A 21,280-nucleotide genomic window follows, 5' to 3' on the forward strand; every position below is an offset into this window, starting at 1 on the left:
GCAGAGCTGAGGGCAAAGGCGAGACTGAATTTAAAGATTCCGCAAGCCCTCCTCTTCCCCTAACACACGGTGGTGCCCGGGAGACTGGAAAATTCCTCACTGAAGAAACCGTCTAGCCCAGGAGAAAAGTCCTAGAGATACTGGCATTGGGCAATCTCCTGAAGAAATAGCCAGGCCCTGCCCAGCCACTCTGGTGAAGTCCACAAGCTGGCAAACCCACTAAGCCATACAGAAAGGCCTGCCAGCTTTTCAGTGACTGACTTTAAACAAGAAAATACAGTCAAGGATTACCAAAACTCAGAACGACTCAAAAGACAGGTAAAAACAAGACAAAAAAATGAAGAAAAGAGACATGGCAGGAAACAGAAGGAAGCTTCAAAAGCTTTCACAGCCTCTGAGAAGACACTATTCACAAACAAAACAAGAACAGTTATCAGGAAAGAACTCTCGGAAATTTAACAAGTCTCAATAGAAGGGTTAGAAGACAAAGGGATAAAGAAGTGGAAAAAAGACACACAGACTGCAGAAGCTCTTCAGAGGATCTAACAGCTGACGAGTCAAGACTCCAAGAAGGGAATACACAGAGAAGGTGATCAACAACAAAAAATAGAAATTCTCAGAACCGAAGGACATGAGTTTCCAGACGGAAAGGATACACTGAGTGCCACAATGAAAGAAAAACATTAAGAATATCACTTTGAAATTTCCAAAAAGGGAGAAGATCCTACCAGTTTTCAAGGGAAGGAAAACACAGCCACCACAGCGACAACACACTGAGGGGCAGCAAAGGGCATCAGACTGCTGAGCGGCTGCACTGGAAGCTCCGAAGTTAGTTCTAGGACCCGGCCAAACTACTGATCGAGTGTAAAGTCAAATAAAGACATCTGCAAACACGTGAAGTCTCCAAAGCTTCCCCTCCTACAGCCCTTCTCTCAGGAACCTACTGGAACATGTGCTCCATCAAAATGAGTCACCAAGAGGGTGGAGACTTGAGGGTGGGAAACGCAACAAAGAGGCCCAGGAAATTCATGGGGTGGTGCAAGGGAAACCCCATGAGAACAGCTGGTGGCATCGCTAGTCCCAGACAGCAAGCAGGTCAGAACAGAGTAGGGGGATGGAGTGCTGGTGGGCATCCCACTGGGGAAACAGAAAAACAGAACTGAGAAATTACCTGACCCTACTGAGTTTATGGTTATGTGAAGAGTTTGGAGAGGAATAATTAAATGTACAGAAAACCAAGCAAAAACAATGACAAGGCAATTATTAACTCCAAGGCAAACAAATATTCACAAAAAAGAAAATGTAGGGCCAGGCATGGTGGCTCATGCCTGTAATCCCAGCACTTTGGAAGGCTGAGGCATACAGATCACGAGGTCAAGAGATCGAGACCATCCTGGCCAATATGGTGAAACCCCGTCTCTACTAAAAATACAAAAATTATCCAGGCCGTGGTGGCGGGTGCCTGTAGTCCCAGCTACTCGGGAAGCTGAGGCAGGAGAATCACTTGAACCCAGGAGGTGGAGGTTGCAGTGAGCCGAGATAGCACCACTGCACTTCAGCCTGGAGAAAGAGCAAGACTCCGTCTCAAAAAAAAAAAAAAAAAAGTAATAGTACTCTACACCTCCGCCTGAACAATGACACTATATGGCTCTCTCTAAACATACTTACACAGTCAAAACAATGTAACAGTGAATATTAACGTAACTCCCAACTTGTGCTATTCCCATATTGGGAGAATGGTAGGAGAGAAAACAGGAGTGGGGAGAGTGGTGTACGTGAGAAAGCTAAACCCTCAACTCCTACAGTAGGAAGTTAATGGGCAATTTCTATAACTGATCATCAAGAAATTACTACATAAGCTATTGCTTAGAAAGATGAAGGTAGGCCAGGTGTGGTGGCTCATGACTGTAATCCCAGCATTTTGGGAGGCCAAGGCAGGAGGACTGCTTGAGCTCAGGAGTTTCAGACCAGCCTGGGCAACATAGCAAAACCCCATCTCTACAAAATATATAAAAATTAGTTGGGTGTGGTGGTACATGCCTGTAGACCCAGCTACTCTGGAGGCTGAGGTAGAAGGACTGATTGAGCCCAGGAGGTCAAGGCTGCCGTGAGCTGTGATTATGCCACTGCACTACAGCCTGGGTGACACAGTGAGACCCTAACTCCAAGAAAAAAAACAAAAAGAAAGAAAGAGAGAAAGAGAGAAAGAAAGAAAGAGCGAAAGAAAAAGAAAGAAAGAAAGAAAGATGAAGGTAAACAACAAAAAAGAGTGGAAAGTGGCTGTCTTCAAGGAATAGAATTGTGGGTGGGAAAACAGAAGCAGGGAATTGCTGTTTTTCATAATAATCTAAATGTTGACTTGGATTAAAAAGTCTTTCTAAATTAAATAAAGGTATAATTTTAGAAACCTGAGAAGCTTAATCTTTCTATGCCTTTGTTTTCCCTTCTATAAAATGGGAACAACATCTTCTATGGCTGAAGTGAGGACTAAGTAAAACATATGTATGGTACACGTAGCACACAGCTTGACCAGTCTCCACAGAGGGCCTGGCCTTCTGCAACACTTACCGCACCTGAAGTCCTGTATCATTGTGGGAGCAAGTGCAGGCCTCTTCCTCCTTACCTGGCAGAGCTTTACAAGAGCCGGGTTTTAAGCAGATATTTGGCTGGAGCTATGGGTTGATGAGGATACTGCATGGGCATTTCTAAGAAGCTCCTTCCAGATGCCAGTCTGTACGTGGGATGCCAGCCCAGCCCGTCTTGCCCTCCCAGCCCCTAGGCCATCCAGTCTGGCATCCTCTCCACCCACAGAGCTCCCACAGTCCAAAGCTCCAAATGCCAACTCCCACCCACATTTGGAGCCCAGATCTTCCAGGGGGCCCCACCCAGCTCAGTCCAAGTCTCTGCTCCCTGTTCTTTGGGCTCCAGTGACCAGCCCCCTTTTCTCTATGCTCTAACCTCTGACTCCAACCACCTACTTCTAAGTCTTCCTTGGTTTACTGAGACCAGGGCCACAGAACAAGATCTTTGGATCCCAAGAGGTTCCTGAGAGGAAAAACAAAAAAACAAAAACAAAAAAACAAAACAACAGCCACCTTCTGCACTCTCAATGGGGAAGAGAAACTGGCCTGGAGGAAGCTCCAAGTTTTCAGTTCTTACTTGTTCAGTCGAATGGCATATTCCTTCAGGGCAAACACATTGTCAGCAAAGACAATAATCTTGTCATTCCTCCTTTCATGAAACTTGATCAGAAACTGGCAAGCTCTAAATTTGTTGGGGTTCATGGTGTACAGCAAGATTCGTTTCTTGGTTTTGATTGCTACATATTCCCGGTAAAATTCAGGAGACATAGGGCACCAAACCTGTGATGCAGTAAGAACCAGGGGTCATTTTACAAGTTTAAACATCACATAATTAAAAACTTTTGAAGACCTTTCTATAGCAGAATTAGCTTTAAAACAAAACCACACCGGGCGCGGTGGCTCAAGCCTCTAATCCCAGCACTTTGGGAGGCCGAGACGGGCGGATCACGAGGTCAGGAGATCGAGACCATCCTGGCTAACACGGTGAAACCCTGTCTCTACTAAAAAATACAAAAAAACTAGCCGGGCGAGGTGGCGGGCGCCTGTAGTCCCAGCTACTCGGGAGGCTGAGGCATGAGAATGGCGTAAACCCGGGAGGCGGAGCTTGCAGTGAGCTGAGGTCCGGCCACGGCACTCCAGCCTGGGCGACAGAGTGAGACTCCATCTCAAAAAAAAAAAAAAACACAAAACCAGTCAAGTGCAGTGGCTCATGCCTATAATGCCAGCACTTTGGGAGGCTGAGGCAGGCAGATCACTTGAGACCAGGAGTTCGAGACCAGCCTGGCCAACATGGAGAAACCCAGTCTCTAGTAAAAATACAAAAATTAGTTGGGTGTGGTGGTGCACATCTGTAATTCCAGCTATGCGGGAGGCTAAGGCAGGAGAACCACTTGCTCAGGAGGCGGAGGCTGCAGTGAGCCAAGATCACACCACTGCACTCCAGCCTGGGTGACAGAGACCCTGTTTAAAAAAAAACAACAACAAACAAACAAAAAAACCAAAACCAATGGTATGTGAATTAGAAATCAATACAACTGAAAATAAACACATGCACAAAACTAAACCCAACCTAATACCTCCTGTTGAACTGGATGCTTTCACATGTCAACCACTTAGAAGATGTGTAAATGCAATCATATCCCAGGAGTTATTTTCACACCAGCTGCGAGTGAGTGAAACCAGCGTCTTAGCCGGTAGCACCAGCAATTCCTCCACACACACAAGTCAGCACTGCTGCTGAGTACTGCCACCTATTTACACACCTCCTAGCAGGGCCAGGAGCATGTCAGTTAGGCCCTTGGGCCCATCAGAGCAAAACCCTTTGCTGCCAGGCTCCCAGGCAGCACTGTGGTATTGGGGGCCTTCATTATTCCCTGTGCCCTGAACGCTAATCCTCACCCACAGAAATCCATGACTGGTAAACCCCGTGGTTAGGAAAAAGAATCATCACAAATTCAGGGGTATGTGAGATATGTGACAAGGCAGAATACATGCAGCAAGTGGGTCTAGTACCACCCACTCACAGGGTGACTGAGGATCCTGCCTGAGGTGGTAGCAGGTAAGCCTAAGTCCTGACCTGTGTCTGCCCACGAGGAATCGATCTGATCACTCCCCAGCCCACGGGAGGAGGCCCTATCCCAGACACCCCCAGCCCAGGCCCAGCTACCTCAGCACACTGGACTTTGGCGATGTAACCATTATTCTGCAGCTCCATCCAGTTGGCTTCGTAGAGCTTAGGCCCAATCAGAAAATTTAAGTCCACAATCTTGTCATCTTCCCGGACGAGGGTTGCAGTCAAACCCAGCTTACAGTGGGCCTGCACGATGGTGAGCACCCTTCGAAACATCTTGGCTGAGGAAACAATGGGAGCGTTCACACGGTCACTTTTCTTTCTTATTTTTTATTTTTTAATATTTTTTGTAGAGATGGGGTTTCATTATGTTGCCCACACTGGTCTTGAACTCCTGGCCTCAAGCAATCCTCCTGGTCTCAAGCAATCCCCCTGCCTTGGCCTCCCAAAGTGCTGGGATTGCAGGCGTGAGCCACTGCACCCAGCCCACACTGTCACTTTTTCAAATGCTCATAGCTGTGCAACTTAACACTGGCTTATGACACCACCTGAGCTAACCCTCGGGTTTCAGGACCACAGAAGCTGGTTCTAGACAAGAATGACTAGGCAAACGCTTCACCATCACTTTTAGATCTGTACAAAAGAAAATGAAAAGGAGAATAAGAGGGTGAAATGAGCTTAAGGAATCTCCAAATTAATGGGCCCAGCATTCCCCTCACAACAGTTATCAGTAGAAGTGCAAATGGCAATTTGAAATACAACCTGCAATACTTACTATGAATACCATTAAGCTCTAAATTATGCAAGGAATTTTTCCCTAAAACTTGTACCCAGGTTACTGAAAAGGCAGTTGGTGATCTAGCGGGAGGAAGAAATGAAAGAAGCCAGCTCTGCTCAGCTTCCCACCGTTTTCCCAGAAACCGGGAAGAAAGGCAAGCCCACGGGAGGGATGAAACTCCAGGCACCGTTCGCCCAAGCACTCCTGCCTGCCTTAGGAAACTCCCCTCTCCAAACTTCACCAGTTCAATCACTTTGGTCAACCAGCAACTTCCTTTTCCTTCCTTTCTTTTGAACATTATAATTCTCTCTGGTTTATCAAATAAAACAAACACGTAAATGGGTATGAGATATTCTTTTTTAAAAAACCTAATTTATGGATTTCCACGGGCTCGCCTTTTAAAAATTCTAATGCTCTGAAGGAAGGTTAAAATGTTGGAATCATGCTTATCTTACAATATAATTGAAAGAGGGCTAATATTTCATTAAAAAATGGACACAAAAATCTAAGGAAAAAGGGGCCTGAATGCACCAAAACACAAAGACGTTCACAGTGAAATAACAGAGGGTTGCCTAACTCTAAGTAAACGTTTAGTTTTTACATCTACATGGTTTGTACACAACACCACATGCAAACACAAACACACAAACACTACACAGAAAACAAAATCAGCTCATGCTTATCTCTAAGGAAAGACTGTGCTGGCTCCAAAATACAGTAGCCAAGAACCGCAGACCAAGCCCCCCATGTTACAGGGAAATGGTAGTCAAGGCAATGGCAACACCAACCCAGTGTGGGCCCCAGGGAGATGACACTAGGAGACATATTGACCCAAGGCAAGGACAAGGCAGGCAGGACTCTGCCTGGACACCCATGACCCCATCACACCCCTCTATTACACTCTCCTACAGCCCTGACAGCTGTCACAGGTGAATACCTCGCAGCGTAATACTCAATACATTTTTACAGACACGCAGCTGTGGAACCACCTAGATCAGGATATGGAGCATCAGGCACCCAGAGGTCTCTCCTCTGACCCCCCCTGTCAATAACTAGCACTCTCCCTCGAGGGAACCACTCCTCTGACTTCTGAGAGGGCTCTGCCTTCTTTCTGAACTTTGCACGAATGAAATCATAGTATGCACTTTTGTGTGTGGCTTGTGTCACTCAACATTATGTCAGGGTTGTCATTTGGCATTTATTTGTGTGGTTACTTGGCTGTCCCTTCCACTTTGTCTCCAGTGCCAAGTACAGTGCCTGAACTTAGTAGGTTCTCAATAAATACCTGGAGAAATAATGAAACAGGCACAGTACCTAGCACACAGGAAGCACTTAATATACACAAGTACCATAATATGAATCTCACATTAATAAAAAGACATAAAAGAGCTCCTTTTGAAAAATCTGTAAAACAGCACAGCAATCTTTATCCTTTGAGATAAATCTCAAAAGACTGATCACTCCACCTAACCCAACACAGCAGACACTGGACAGTCAGGAGACTTATTCTGATTTCCCAGCATTCCCTTATTTAACATTTGCTCTCTGGGACAATGAGCATGGCCGGGCCACTGGGCTTATGGGGCCTATACTCAAAAATCCCTTAGAGCTCGTTGGTTTCACTCCACAACTCGACCAAAGTCTAATTGATCCAGTGAACTAGACGAGAGAGACAAACTCACAGACATACATGAGTGTGAGGTGCACCTTTTTGTACTTGTTCATCAGATAACCCATCCCAAACCTGTGCTGGTGCCCCCTGGAACCTGGGACCCGGGGCTTGGGTTAAAGAAAAACATGAACGTGTACCAAACATACAGTCAGACAGAATGCCTCAAGCCCTGAACACAGCTTCCAACCAAACTGCTACAGACCAATTCCAAACTCCTTTGTGGGTAGTGATTCTCTGTATCATCCATTTTCAATCCTAACAGACCCAATACCTACCCTTCCACCTTTTTTCTTCTGAGTGTTTAAATTCTCACAGTAAAACTGACTTGGGGTGGGGCAGGGGGGCAGTTCTATGCATTTTAACACATTTACGTTTTTATAACCAGCACCACAATCAGGGTACAGATAAAGATAGCACTCCCCAAAATTCCCCTGTGCTCTCCTTTAGAGTCATCCATCTCTGACCCCCCACCTCTGGCAACCACTGATCTGCTGGCCACCACTATACTGTGATTGTTGTATACATGAAATCACACACTATGGAAGCTTTTGAGGCTGACTTCTTTCACTCAGCACCATGCTTTTGAGATTCATCCAGGTTGCAACATGCAGCAAGTTTGTTCTTTTTCACTACTGAGTAGTGTTCCCATGTATGGATGTACCACAGCTTGTTTATCCAGACACACACTGATGAGCACTTGGGTTTGGATATTATGAGTGGAGCTGCCATAAACATTGGTGTACGGATTTTGTGTAAACCTATTTTCATGTATCTAGGATACCCAGGAATGGGACCGATGGGTCATGTGGTAGTTTTATAATACACGGACAAGCTGTTTTCCACAGTGACCACAGACTTCGCAATCCATCCCGCCAGGAATGTGTGACAGTTCAGTTGCTGTGACCTCATCAGCACTGGCACATCAGTATTTTTTATTTTGGCCACTCTAACTGGCATATGGGAGCATCTGTGGTGGGTTTAATCTGCAGTTCCCTGATGACTAATGAGGTTGAAGCTTTTTTCAAATGCTTCTTTGCCATATGTATATCCTTTTTTGGTGAAATGTCTATCAATTTCTTTGGCCCATTTCTTAACCTTTTTGCCACTGACCGAATGCCTAACAGGAAACTCAAATTCGCACATCTAAAGCCCAACTCCCGATAGTCACCTTCCAGACCAGCTCCTTTGATAGCGTTCCCCATCTCAATTAATGCCCACTCTATCCTCCCTTCGTTCAAGTCAAAAATCTTAGTGTCATTCTTGATTTCTCCCTCTGATCCCACATTTGACCTGTCAGTTAAAGCTTCACAACATATCCAGAGTCGGATCACACCTTCGTCCTTACTGGTTCACACTTTTTGTTGGGATTCCACAAACTCAACTCACCGCTTCTGTCTTGCTTCCTTCAGCAGCCAGGGCGATATTTTTACAGTGTAAAGTCAGCTCATGTCATGCTCTGCTCAAATCCCTCGGACGGCTTCACACTAAGAGTACAAGCCAAAGTTCTTGCCGGGACCTACAAGGTCCTGCAAGAGCTGCCCCAATACCGCTATCCTTCCTCAGCCTTGACTACCGTTCCTATGCTCTCCTCTGGCCGCATGGCCATCGTGTGCTGTCTCACGATGCCGAGTGCTTCCCCACAGCAGGACCCACGCCCCGGGCTTCCATCAGAAAGACCGCCGACCCCTCCCTGGCCAGCTGTGAACATCTCCAGGTATCTCCAGAAACCCATCAGGACTGCAGAGCTCTCATTGCACAGAAAGAACCAGATGCTGGGGCCATTTTGACAACCTTTTGAACACTACCTGTGAAAATGCCTCAGATTTCATTTTGTTCATAGTAACCTCTACTTTAGACTTCTTAATCTACCCTAATCTGTTCATCTTTTTTTTTTTTTTTTGAGACAGGGTCTCACACTCTGTCACCCATGCTGGAGTACAGTTGCACAATCATGGTTCACTGCAGCCTCAACCTCCCAGGTTCAAGTGATCCTTCCACCTCAGCCTCCTCAGCAGCTGAGACCACAGGTGCACGTCACCACACTTGGCTAATTAAAAAAGTTTTTTTGTAGAGACATGTCGCACTATGTTACCCAGGCTAATCTTAAACTCCTGGGTTCAAGCAATCCTCCTGCCTTGGCCTACCAAAGTGCTAGACTACAGGTGTCAGCCACCATGACCACCCCAATCTGTTAATCTTAATCTGTTTTTATCAAAACAGATTTGGCCAAAAAACTATACAGCAATAAAAGGAACAAATTACTGATAAATGCTAGGGCACAGATTAACCATTATGTGAAGTGAAGGAAGCCAGACATAAGAAAATATATATTGTATGATTGTGTTTGTATAAATTTTCCATAAAAAGCAAATCTATAGTGACGGAAAGCAGTTCAGTGGTCGTCTGAAGCTAGACAGAGAAACAAAGATTGACTGCAAATGAGTACAAAGGAAATCTAAAACTGGATCAATGGTGGCTGAATGCAATGGCTCACGTCTATAATCCCAGTACTTTGGGAGGCCCAGGCAGGCAGATCACTTGAGGTCTAGAGTTCAATACCAGCCTGGCCAACATGGAGAAACCCTGTCTCTACTGAAAATATAAAATTAGCCGGGTGTGGTGGCGCATGCCTGTAATCCTAGCTACTCGGGAGGCTGAGGCAGGAGAATTGCCTGAACCCGGGAGGCAGAGGTTGCAGTGAGCCGAGTTTGCGGTCCTGCACTCTAGCCTGGCCAACAAGAGCGAAACTCTGTCTCAAATTAAAAAAATTAGCCGGGTGTGGTGGCACACACCTGTAGTCCCAGCTACTTGGGAGGTTGAGGCAGGAGAATTGCTTGAACCCAAGAGGTGGAGGTTGCAGTGAGCCAAGATCACACCACTGCACTCTAGCTTGGAAAACAAAGGGAGACGCCATCTTTAAAAAAAAAAAAAAAAAGAAAAGAAAACTTGGATCATGGTCATGGTTGCACCAGCCCACAAATTTACTAAAACTCATTGGATTATATATTTACAAGGGGTGATTTTATGGTATAAAAATTAAATCAATAGAGCAGCTTTAAAAAAAGGTTTGCCCATGATACTGGGAGAAGTAGGGCTTCTATTACATATTGACTAAGGATCAATATTCCGGGCTTCGAATAAAACACATCGCCCCCATCGCGAGAAGGGTTTTTCAGTGCCCCTAACCCAGGTCTTAGAGGGCCATTAAGACACGGATTAAGCTGAGCAGCACAGGAAAGAGGGAGGGAAGAAAATATCATTTTCTAAATGACTATTGAGCCAGTGATGAAGCAAGCTATGAATGTGAACACTCCTGTCTGCATCCCACTTAAGAATTATTGGCCGGGCGCAGCAGCTCACACCTGTAATCCCAGCACTTTGGGAGGCCGAGGTGGGTGGATCACAAGGTCAGCAGTTCAAGACCAGCCTGGCCAAGATGGTGAAACCCTGTCTCTACAAAAAGTACAAAAATTAGCCTGGAGTGGTGGCAGGCGCCTGTAATCCCCCCTACTTAGGAGGCTGAGGCAGAGAACTGCTTGAACCCAGGAGGTGGAGGTTGCAGTGAGCTGAGATCACGCCACTGCACTCCAGCCTGGGTGACAGAGTGAGACTCTCTCTAAAAAAAAATAATAATTATTATTAAAAGCTTTACCCAGCAAGGTAGCCAGTTGGGGGGGCTACACAGTAGTCCCTCTCCCAACCTAACAACTGGAAATTGGTTTGTCTGTTCAGCACGCGGACAGCTCAGCTCCAGCCTACCTACCTGGTATGGTGTGCACTTCGTCCAGGATCATGAGGCCCCACTCCTGGGTCTTGAGCCACTCCATGACTCGCTCGGCCTCCCAGGACCGTTTGGTGGTGTGGCCCAGCATGGAGTAGGTGCTAATGGCAACGGAGCAGCCGATGGGCTTGTCCTTGGCATCAGAGGTGAACCGGCAGATCTGGCTGTCGTCAATGGTGGACCACATCTTGAACTGGGCTTTCCACTGCTCCACCGAAACGGCCGAGTTGCCCAGCACCAGACAGCGTTTTCTGACAGTGCATGCAGCAGTCACACCAACCAGGGACTTCCCAGCACCTACAAGAAACAAGAGTGCACCCAAGGACAGGTTGAAATGAAGGACAGGGACAGGCAGAATGACTCACAAGTACGGCAATCTAGGAAAATGCCTTGCAATAGTCCACACAGCCGACATCTGTGTGACACACCCTGCTCCAGCCTGTTTTCTTCTTTATAATGAGACATGCTCACTTCACACACACATGTGAGAATTAGCAGGTGCTGGGGCCTACTGTAGCACTTTACATGCATCTCATTTAAATGTTAAAATCTCAAAACAAACTGGTGAAAAGAGAAATGCCTGTTATTGTCATTTTAAAGATAGAAAAACCTGGCTGAGCCACCTTGGCACGGTGGCTCACACCTGTAATCCCAGCACTTTGGGAGGCTGAGGTGGGTGGGTCACTTGAGGTCAGGAATTCAAGACCAGCCTGGCCAACATGGTGAAACCCTATCTTTACTAAAGATACAAAAAATTAGCCAGGCGTGGTGGCGGGCGCCTATAATCCCGGTTACTTGGGAGGCTGAAGCAGGAAAATAGCTTGAACCCAGTAGGCAGAGGTTGTAGTGAGCCGAGATGGCGCCACTGCACTCCAGCCTGGGTGACAGAGCAAGACTCTATATCAAAAAGAAAAAAGACAGACTGAAAAACTAAAGCAGAGGAGTACTTTGCCTTGCCCACAGTCACGGGACAGTGACACTGCTGGGGCCCAGCATGCCTGGCCCACAGAAGGAGGGACTTGGCAAAAGAGCACTATTATTATTACACAGCGAACGGGGCTGAGACTTCAGGGATGCGCTACGTGTGTACAGAGAAGATGAAATTCCAGGAGCTTCTGAGTTTACCACCATCCACCATTTAAAGATCAAGAGAAAAATCAAGCTTTTCCATTAAACAGAGATCCTTCCTTTATTATAAAAATACATTCTGTTGAGTTACCAGGAGTAAATGCAAATAAAAAAAATTGCAAAGTGAAATAAAAAAGAAAAACACCATCAAAAAACCCTTGGAGTTTTGGAAAAAAAAGAACCTCCCCTTCCCTGAAGACCTTGCCTCTGTAAGTCCTCAGTGGGGTCCCAAGGTGAGTCTGCTGTGGCCTCTGGCCAAGAAGCTAGGCTAGGATCTGACATTACTGAGGATAAGTGGTCAAACAGGTGCCCAGGGGGCCACTCCTGCCTTTCCCTGGACTTGCACACCATCCTAGTCATCCAGGAACACCAACGTTTCTGTGCTAGGGCGTCTCCAAATACACAACCCCTAAGGCTGATTCAAGAACAAGAACCTAACGCCACTATGTGCAACAGCCCCTTGCCATTATTACAATCTCACCCCTTATCTGCTCTCATTTTTCTTCACTGCCTCTAGCACCACCCAAGATTGTACACATCTGCTTACCATCTGTCTCTTCCCCAGAAGAATGAGCTCCATGAGGTCAGAAGTGTTGTTCTAGCCACCATAATACTCCCAGTGTCCAGGCCAAGGCCCATGCACAGCAAGCACTCGAATACTTGTCAAGTCATGAATCAGGGAGTCACCTGATCTTGGCTTTTTAGCAAAGTGTGATTTAGTGACATGCGCAGAGAGAAAGCAAGAGGCAGCTGGCAGATCCAGACACAGCAGCCTGGCCACCTTCTTAACTCCAGAACCACCTACCGCAGGGAAGAACAATGACCCCCGAACGTGCACGCCCGTTTCCAAACATCTTTCTCAAGCTCTTCTCCTGATAGGGTCTGAGGACAGCTGTGGGCTTTAGGTCAATGTTGATATCAGGGTTGACAGAATCATTCCGGAAGTCGTATTCTGCCAAGAGAGGGTACTCCAGGTGGATGCAACGTTTCTGGAGTTCCTCAATCATTTCCTGGAAAGTAGGCACAAAAAAGGTTTTAAAATCTTAACTCCAAAGTGTGCTCAAAAACATCACATCTTGTAACAGGTCTAATGGTCAAACAAGTGGCATTCTGTCTAAACTTCTACAGTTTTAGATCTTGCTCAGTTAACAACTGGGATAAAGCACAGAAAAGCAACCCAAACTAATAACACTTTCAGGCACTGTTTCTCACATCTCCTCAGCAACTTGTGAAGACCAGCCTACCAGCCTGAAAAAGAGGACACTGGGACTTTAAATCCATCAAGAGGAATGACGCCATGGCCCACAGATAATGAAAAGTAGAAAGCAATGCAGGGACCAACAGGGATTCCTTTCTTTCACACAGACTACAGGCAGAGTTGACACAGGGCTGGACTAACTTCTAACAGCAACTCAGTGAGGGAACCAGGAGGAAGGTCCATTCACACTAACCTGCTTGACTTCAAAAGATACCGTCTGTGTCTCTTCTTCTTCTTCCTCATCCTTGTCCATTTGCTCATAGAAGTCAAACAGGTCCATGGGGATGTCAGATTTACCCTGTGGATCTGTCACTCGGGAAGTGGAGGGCCCACCACTGCCTTCAGCAGTCTTAGAAATCTGTGAGAGAGGTAGGTGCTGAATGTGCACACATCATTTAATTCTGCTGGTATCAAACAAAGGGTGAAGTTGTAAAGGGTAGAAACCAGCAGGGCTGCCAGGTTGTAAATGCTGGGTAAAAGTCACCTGAGAACTGAAACCCTAAATGCCTGCCCCCACCCAAGGGTAGCCCAGGAGTCCACGTACGGCAGATTTGCTTGTGAAAGTCTCTGTGATGAGCTCAGTGGCCTCCCCTTCAGAGTTCCTTAAGCGGCATTCTCGGATCACCGGGTCCTGGAGAAGATGCTGGATTACATCAGGGTGGGAGCTTTCAACGAAGTATCTGCAAGCAGGAGAGGAAGAAGCAGTCTGCTGACCAGCAGGTACCTCCTCATTCCACTGCTCATTCAATCAGACGGTCTGGAAATACAAGCCTCAAGACTCTCCCCGCAACCCTTCGCCCAATCTGTACTATGAGCTGCTGGCCATGATTTAACATATGAGGGTTGTGGGCAAAGCCCCACTTTGAGGTCAAGTAAGCGGGGGCCTGAGCCCAGCTCCATTGCTAGAGGAAATACAGTGGCCAGTGGACGAGTTTCCAGTCTGGGCCACACCTCTTGTTCCTCTTCTCTTATCTGTGCTTCAGAGGAGTGTGGTATTGGCACAGAGCAGACAGCATAAACATCAGGTCCTTCCCATATCCCTTTATTCCTGCTGGTGCGCAGAGAGTGACCATGACTCGGGACAGGCCTGTCACGGAATCTCTTACCTGTTGTGCTTCAAGACCAGCTTGACTTTTCCATAGCTGACAGTACACAACTGCAAATAGAGATAACACCCAATAGGTAAATGTGCAGCTAACTCAGAACACATTCACTACTGGTCACATCTTACCCCAACCAACCAAGTGAAAAATTCATTTTACTTTAGGACAATCCTAACGGGTTCAGATCTGCCTAAACTGAGCTTTTCCCATTGGCCTCTGCTTTCTGAGAACAAAATCTTCCTCTTGCCTGGCTAATTCTGATGCACATCCATTCAGTTATAAAACGCTGCTTAAAATCTCCTTGCATTCTGCCTTTCCTCTCTATTCCCACAGCCCCCACCCTAGCGTGAAGACCATACCAGTATTACAAAAACTCTTTGCACAGAGTATGTGCACAGTAATTGCTGCTTAAACAAAACGCAAAGCCTCTTCACCAATGCTCCTATTTCCCCAAATAGAATGTAAGCATCTTGATGGCAGAGAATACAGCTTAAATCCTCCCAGGTTCCCAACCACCTTTAGGAAGGAATACAGTAGAGGCTGTGTGGCAACAATAAAAATTTGCCACTGAGGCCAGGCGTAGTGGCTCACGCCTGTAATCCCAGCACTTTGGGAGGCCGAGGCAGGTGGATCACCTGAGGTCAGGAGTTCGAGACCAGCCTGGCCAACATGGTGAAACCCCGTCTCTACCAAAAATATAAAAATTAGCTGGGTGTAGTGGCGGGCGCCTGTAATCCCAGCTACTTGGGAGGCTGAGGCAGGAGAATCGCCTGAGCCCGGGAGGCAGAGGTTGCAGTGAGCCAAGATTGTGCCACTGCTATCCAGCCTGGGCGACAGAGCAAGACTCCGTCTCAAAAAAAAAGAAAAAAAAAATTTGCCAGACTTTAAGTGGCTGCCTGTTCCCGCTGTTGTCCCTGATCCACCAGTGCAGTGTGCCAACACCTACATCCCTGCAGGCAATTCGCAGCCAAGACTGAGCATAGCCACAATGTTGGTACAAGGTCCTCTCCTTGGGCACACTTTCTTTTTTGTTGTTGTTTTGAGGTGGAGTCTTGCTCTGTTGCCCAGGCTGGAGTGCAATGGTGAGATCTCAGCTCACTTCAACCTCTGCCGCCCGGGTTCAAGTGATTGTCTTGCCTCAACCTCCTGAGTAGCTGGGATTACAGGCGCCCACCACCATGCCCAGCTAATTTTTGTTATTTTTAGTAGAGACGGGAATTTCGCCATGTTGGCCAGGCTGGTCTTGAACTCCTGACCTCAGGTGATCCACCTGCCTCGGCCTCCCAAAGTGCTGGAGTTACAGGAGTGAGCCACTGCGCCTGGCCGGGCATACTTTCACATCACAGGAAAAGAGAGCTCTCTCGATGACTCCTGCAGCTTCTCTGGGACTGCTTGCAGTGCCATACTGAATTCCTGCGGTACTCTTCTGCCACTCCAGATCTCAAGGTCTGAATCTGACTCCCTTTGGATCAGCCAAAGGCAATGAAAGCCACTGTCCATCTCTTTTAAATGGCATTCACCCATCTCTCAGAAGAAACCCAGCATGTTCAACTATTAATCACATGGAACCCTCTTTGTTCTGTCAAAAACAACATCTGAAGTTGTTTTTGACTTTCCCTCATGGAACTTGTTGACTGTTGGTCTCTTGCAGATACTTAGCTTTAGACAGACTTTACCACCTGTGTTAGTCAGCTTGGGTTGCCATAACAAAATTCCACAGACTGGGTGGCTTCAATGTTAGAACTGTATCAAGGTACCAGCCGATTCAGTTTCTGGTGATGGCTCTTGTCCATGGACCACCTTCCCATTGTGTACTCACATGACAAGGAGGGCAGGTGAGAGAAAGCATGCTCCAGTGTCTCTTCTTACAAGGACGCTAATCATATCGGACGACCTCATTTAGTCTTAACTACTTTCTTACTCCAATTACATTACCATTGGATATTAGGTTTTGAAGACAGAATCTGAGGGGAACACACCCAATTCCCAAATCTTCCCTGGTTACACTGGGCCTGAATTAGTAGCCCCTCTGTGTTAATACGCATGGCTGGGAGCAGCTCATGAGAAGCGTGGCCTCACCCAGAACACAATGCTGGATCCAGAGTGTAGCGGCTGGGGTAATCGGTCGTTGTGCTCCCCACAGGAAATCTGAATGGCATATTCTCATGGCTGCCACAGGCTGACAATATGGAACAACTATGCCCATTGTTACATTAGCAGGGCAGGTGGAATTGCTGACCTCAGCTGCCACTTGCCTTAATAAACTGCATAATTCCATCAGGGACTCCAGTCTTGCTGAGCTTCCTGAGGTACTCGGTGATGTCACTGGTTTGCAGCCCAACGCTGACGGCTGCATACAAGGAGTAGGCAGTTAGTTTGTACTCATGCACATGGGTTGGTCGGCACACTGGCTCTGCGATAGCCACCAAGAAGTCTTGGGCGTATTTGTAAACTGGAGAGAAGGCTTCCAAGAAGATATGGCCATCAGGAGCCTGAGAGACACCAAAAGGACAAAATGGACAAGGAAACATGAGTTGCAGAGACGACTGGACTCTTGCCCGTATCATTATCAAGAAAGAATAAGCTGCCCAATACCACAGATATTCTTGCAAGCACTCCTTCAGACAACCGTGGGGCCTGTTACTTTAATCAGATACAGAAGAGCAAAGAAAAATAGAAGAAAATGTTTCCAAAGTCAACAGCTGTTTCCCACTATTCTGCACACAGAAAGCCCATCTTACTGGCTATCCTCAAGTTACCTTTCGGCTAAATTTCAACTAAATGTAGAACATTAATTATTTTAAGTAGAGCAAAAGCGTGCTACCGAACATGTCTTCCATTATTTGGGGAAACAAACTGTTACATGATAAATGCTATTGATTCGGCAGATGAAAGGATTTACTGCATGGGGTAGGGCGGGGAAGCAGTGAGAGTAAACCGAGGGGTTAGAGCCGGAGGAAGCCCAGGCCTGGCCGGCACACGTGTGCGCAACTGCTGGGCCGTTCCACCGAGTGGATGAAAGCTCTCTCCCGGCCGATTCTAGGGGCGGTAGCCTGAATGTCAGTTTTGACTCTGAGAATGCCCAAGATTTAGCCGCCGCTCCGCACACTCCCGGGCCCTGCCCAAGCTAAGGGCATGCTTACCACCCAGAGGGGCCTGGAGGTGTGGTCGTCCTTCAGCGGCATCTGCAGCCTGTAGTCCTTGGCTCCATATTCATCCACTTTGGTGCCGGACTCATCCACCTGCTTCCCCGCCGCCGAGGGAACCGCTTCCTGAGGGTCGTTCCCAGGGGCGTCCTCTTCATCATCCTCTTCATCCTCATAGTGCCGCTTCCTGGATTTCTTCTTGTCTGCAAGATACCAACATACAAATAAGCCCAGCAGGAGTCTCGGGTTCCCTCCGCACCGCTGGGCAGCATTTCACCTGTGCCGCCGCCGCAAACTCCTAGCTAAGAGCCACCAGCATCCCACGGGCGTTGCGCCCCTCACCCGCCTCCCCCAGGCCGAGTTCGCTGGGCTGCGCCCAGGTCCAGCATCTCTCCCGCCCAAAGGCCTGTCCCGACGGGGTGCGCGCGGGAGGGCCGGCAGGGTCGGCCGGCGCGGAGAAGCCGAGAGCAGCTCCGAGGCAGAGCGCAGGGCAGGGCCGGCGAGCGCAGTCGTGGCTGAGCGTGCCCGCGCCACGTCTCACCGCGGTCCGCCCGGTCTCTTTTGCCCATGGCAGCTACAGCAGCAGAGAAGGCCCAAGCTCCCGCAGCAACGCCGCGGCATCCACTGTCGGGGACTTCCGGCTCAATCCGGAAGCTCCTTGTAGTCCACACAGGACGTCCCGCCTCTGGGCGCCGTGATGGCGGGGGCTGGAAGAGCGGGGAGCTGGCGGCCACAGGCGTCGCTCGTTTCTTTACAACTGAAGGAAAATACTGTGTGTTGAGCACCTGCGTAGTGCGCGAATGAAAGGCCTTATCCTCCCGGAACTTAAATTTTAATGAAGCGATGTGGGCAATAAAGAAATTTGATAGAGACAGAAAGAGAGAGAAAGAGAATATGACCTAAGTCCATGGGTAAGGAAGAATTTTTTTTTTTTTTTAATTAAAAAAAATTTTGGCTGAGTACGGTGGCTCATTCCTGTAATTCCAGCACTTTGGGAGGGTGAAGTGGGTGGCTCACTTGAGATCAGGAGTTCAAGGCCAGCCTGGCCAACATGGTGAAACCCCATCTCTACGAAAAAAAAAAAAAAAAAAGTAGCCAGGCATGTGGCACACGCCTGTAGTCTAAGCTACTTGGGAGGCTGAGGTGGGAGAATCACTTGAACCCAGGAGTTAAAGGCTGCCTTGAGCTGAGATTGCACCACTGCACTCCAGCCTGGGCAACATTTTTTTTTTTTTTTTTTTTTTTTTTTTTTTGAGACGGAGTCTCGCTCTATTGCCCAGGCTGGAGTGCAGTGGCACGATCTCGGCTCACTGCAAGCTCTGCCTCCCGGGTTCATGCCATTCTCCTGGCTCAGCCTAAATAGAGCAGGTTACCCTCAATAATGCGGGTTGGCCTCATCCAAATCAGTTGAAGGCCTTAAGAGCAAAGACAGGTTTCTCAAGGAAAAAGGAATTTTGCCTCCAGACTGCAACATAGAAAGTTCTGAGTTTCCAGCCTTTGGACTCAAGACTACAACATCAACTCTTCCTGAATTCCCAACTTGCCAGCCCCCACAATTGCGATTCTTTAAAAATAAATGTCTCTCGCTCATTTGCTCAGTGGGCCTCTTGGTTCTGTTTCTCTGGAGAACGTAACACAGATTTTTGGTATGGAAAATATGGTACTGCTGTAACAAATACCTAACAATGGGAAAGTGGTTTTCGAATTGGGTAATTGATAGAGGCTGAAAGAATTTTGAGGCGCATGATAGAAAAGCCTCTATTGTCTTGATGAGCCTTGGTAGAAATACGGACATTAAAGGTGATTCTGGTGATGGCTCGATGGAAAGGAGAAATACGTTATTGAAACTGGAAGCAAGTGATAGAGAACTTGCCTGAATTGTATTCTGTTGGGTGGAAAGTAGAGCTTGTAAGTGATAAGCTAGGACATTTTAACCATTTTCTACGTAATGGTTAAAAGTGAGGCCTGGGCCGGGCGCGGTGGCTCATTCCTGTAATCCCAGCACTTTGGGAGTCCGAGGTGGAGGATCATGAGGTTAGGAGTTCAATACCAGCCTGGCCAATATGATGAATCCCCGTCTCTACTAAAAATACAAAAATTAGCTGGGCATGATGTCGCGCACGCCTGTAGTCTCAGCTGCTCAGGGGGCCAAGGCAGGAGAATCTCTTGAACCCAGGAGGCAGAGGTGGCACTGAGCAGAGATCATGCCACTGCACTCCAGCCTGGGCAACAGAGTAAGACTCCATCTCAAAAAAAAAAAAAAGGCCTGCTTTCTCTTTACTGCTTATAATGAAATGTGAGAAGAGATACACTGAAGGTGGAATTGTTCAACAAAAGAAACCAGAACTTGAAGATTTGGATCATTCTTAGCGTACTCACATTGTTTAAAAAAAAGAGAGAGAGAGAAAGTATGCTCTGGAGAAACACTAAGGATGTGGACAACCATTTATTTGCAAGAGATTAGGTGCGTGGCTTATAGACCCAATCACCCATCTCCACAGAAACCTGGACAGTTTTGACTGGGGTACATAGATGGGATGAAATGAAGGAAGGCTGTTGGACTTCCAGGATTCCACAGGTAGGAAAAGGATTGGCAGGGGCAGTTCAGAGGCCAGTGAGCCTGCTTCCGCCACCATGCGACTGAAGGGGACAGGCTTGGGTTTGAACCCACTGCCACCACCTCCTCAGTTCTGAGGGTGTAGGACTGCAGCCCCAGTGGGTCCTGAGGAACAGAGCATCAAGCCATTGAGGATTATTCTCAAGCCTTAAAATCCTATAACTTACTGCTGTCATGGGTTCATAGATAGAAAGGAAATTTGCCCCACCGGGAAACCTTACCCAGCCTCAATTGATTTGGATGATTTCAGTGATAAGATTTGAACTGGTATTTAGATGATATTGGACTTGGAGTTGATGCTGGAATGGCTGACTCTTGTTGACGTCGAGATGGGGTGAATATACTTTGCATGTGGGAAGGATATGAAGTTTTAGGGGCCAGAGGACAGACTATGGGTTGAATTGTGTCCCCCACCCCTCAAAAAGTTATTTTTTGTTTTTGAGACAAGGTCTTGCTGTTGCCCAGACTGGAGTGCAGTGGTGCAATCTGGGCTCACTGCAGCCTCGACCTCCTGGGCTCAAGTGATCCTCCCTCCTAGCCTCCCAAGTAGCTGGGACTACAGGCATGCCACCATGCCTGGCTCTTTGTATTTTTTTTTTGTACAGATGGGGTTTCGCCATGTTGCCCAGGCTGGTCTTGAACTGCTGGACTTAAGCTGTCCATTGCCTTGGCCCCCCAAGTGCTGATATTAGAGGCGTGAGCCACTGCACCTGACCCAAAAAGGTATTTTGAAGTCCTAACCCCTACTACCTCTTAATATGGCCTTATTTGGAAACAGGGTCTTTATAGAGGTAATCAAGTTAAAAATCAGGTCATTAGGGTGGGCCTTAATCCAGTAACTGGTCCCCTTATAAAAAGGGGAGCACACACATTTGTGTCGATAGACACACAAAGAGCACCACGTGCTGATGGAAGCAGAGATTGGAGTTATGCTGCCACAGACCAAGGGATGCTATCAGAAGTCGGAAGAGGCAGCTGGACGACACAACGCCGTGGAGCACATGTAGTCCAAGCTACTCGGGAGGCTGAGGTGGGAGCCCAGAAGTTTGAAGCCAGCCTGCGCAACATAGTGAGACCCAATTTCTAAACTATAAAAAATAAGTTGGAAGAGGCAAGGAAGGACTCCTTTATGGGTTTCAGGAGC

General features: G+C 47.4%; 1 protein-coding gene across 2 annotated transcripts in view; it reads right to left on the minus strand.

Annotated features, from left to right (window-relative positions):
• The window catches only part of ERCC3 (ERCC excision repair 3, TFIIH core complex helicase subunit), a 145,324-nt gene that overhangs the window by 19,028 nt on the left and 105,016 nt on the right, over positions 1-21,280 (minus strand). Inside the window, exons 1-10 of one of the 2 annotated variants that reach the window (XR_007718410.1) lie at positions 18,061-18,147; positions 17,517-17,722; positions 16,629-16,865; positions 14,377-14,426; positions 13,815-13,950; positions 13,464-13,628; positions 12,818-13,022; positions 10,867-11,181; positions 4,750-4,934; positions 3,160-3,362 (exon numbers count right to left, since the gene is read on the minus strand). Coding sequence is in view for 1 of the 2 variants with exons in the window: in XM_050752530.1 (XP_050608487.1) it covers positions 3,160-3,362; positions 4,750-4,934; positions 10,867-11,181; positions 12,818-13,022; positions 13,464-13,628; positions 13,815-13,950; positions 14,377-14,426; positions 16,629-16,865; positions 17,517-17,722; positions 18,061-18,088 (1,730 nt within the window). In the remaining variant the exon portion in view is untranslated. Of the gene's footprint in view, positions 1-3,159; positions 3,363-4,749; positions 4,935-10,866; positions 11,182-12,817; positions 13,023-13,463; positions 13,629-13,814; positions 13,951-14,376; positions 14,427-16,628; positions 16,866-17,516; positions 17,723-18,060; positions 18,164-21,280 lie in introns of those variants that run through there. The other variant, XM_050752530.1, reaches the window with a different exon arrangement.

The sequence above is a fragment of the Macaca thibetana genome, chromosome 12 (assembly GCF_024542745.1).
Source record: "Macaca thibetana thibetana isolate TM-01 chromosome 12, ASM2454274v1, whole genome shotgun sequence".
Taxonomy (NCBI): domain Eukaryota; kingdom Metazoa; phylum Chordata; class Mammalia; order Primates; family Cercopithecidae; genus Macaca; species Macaca thibetana.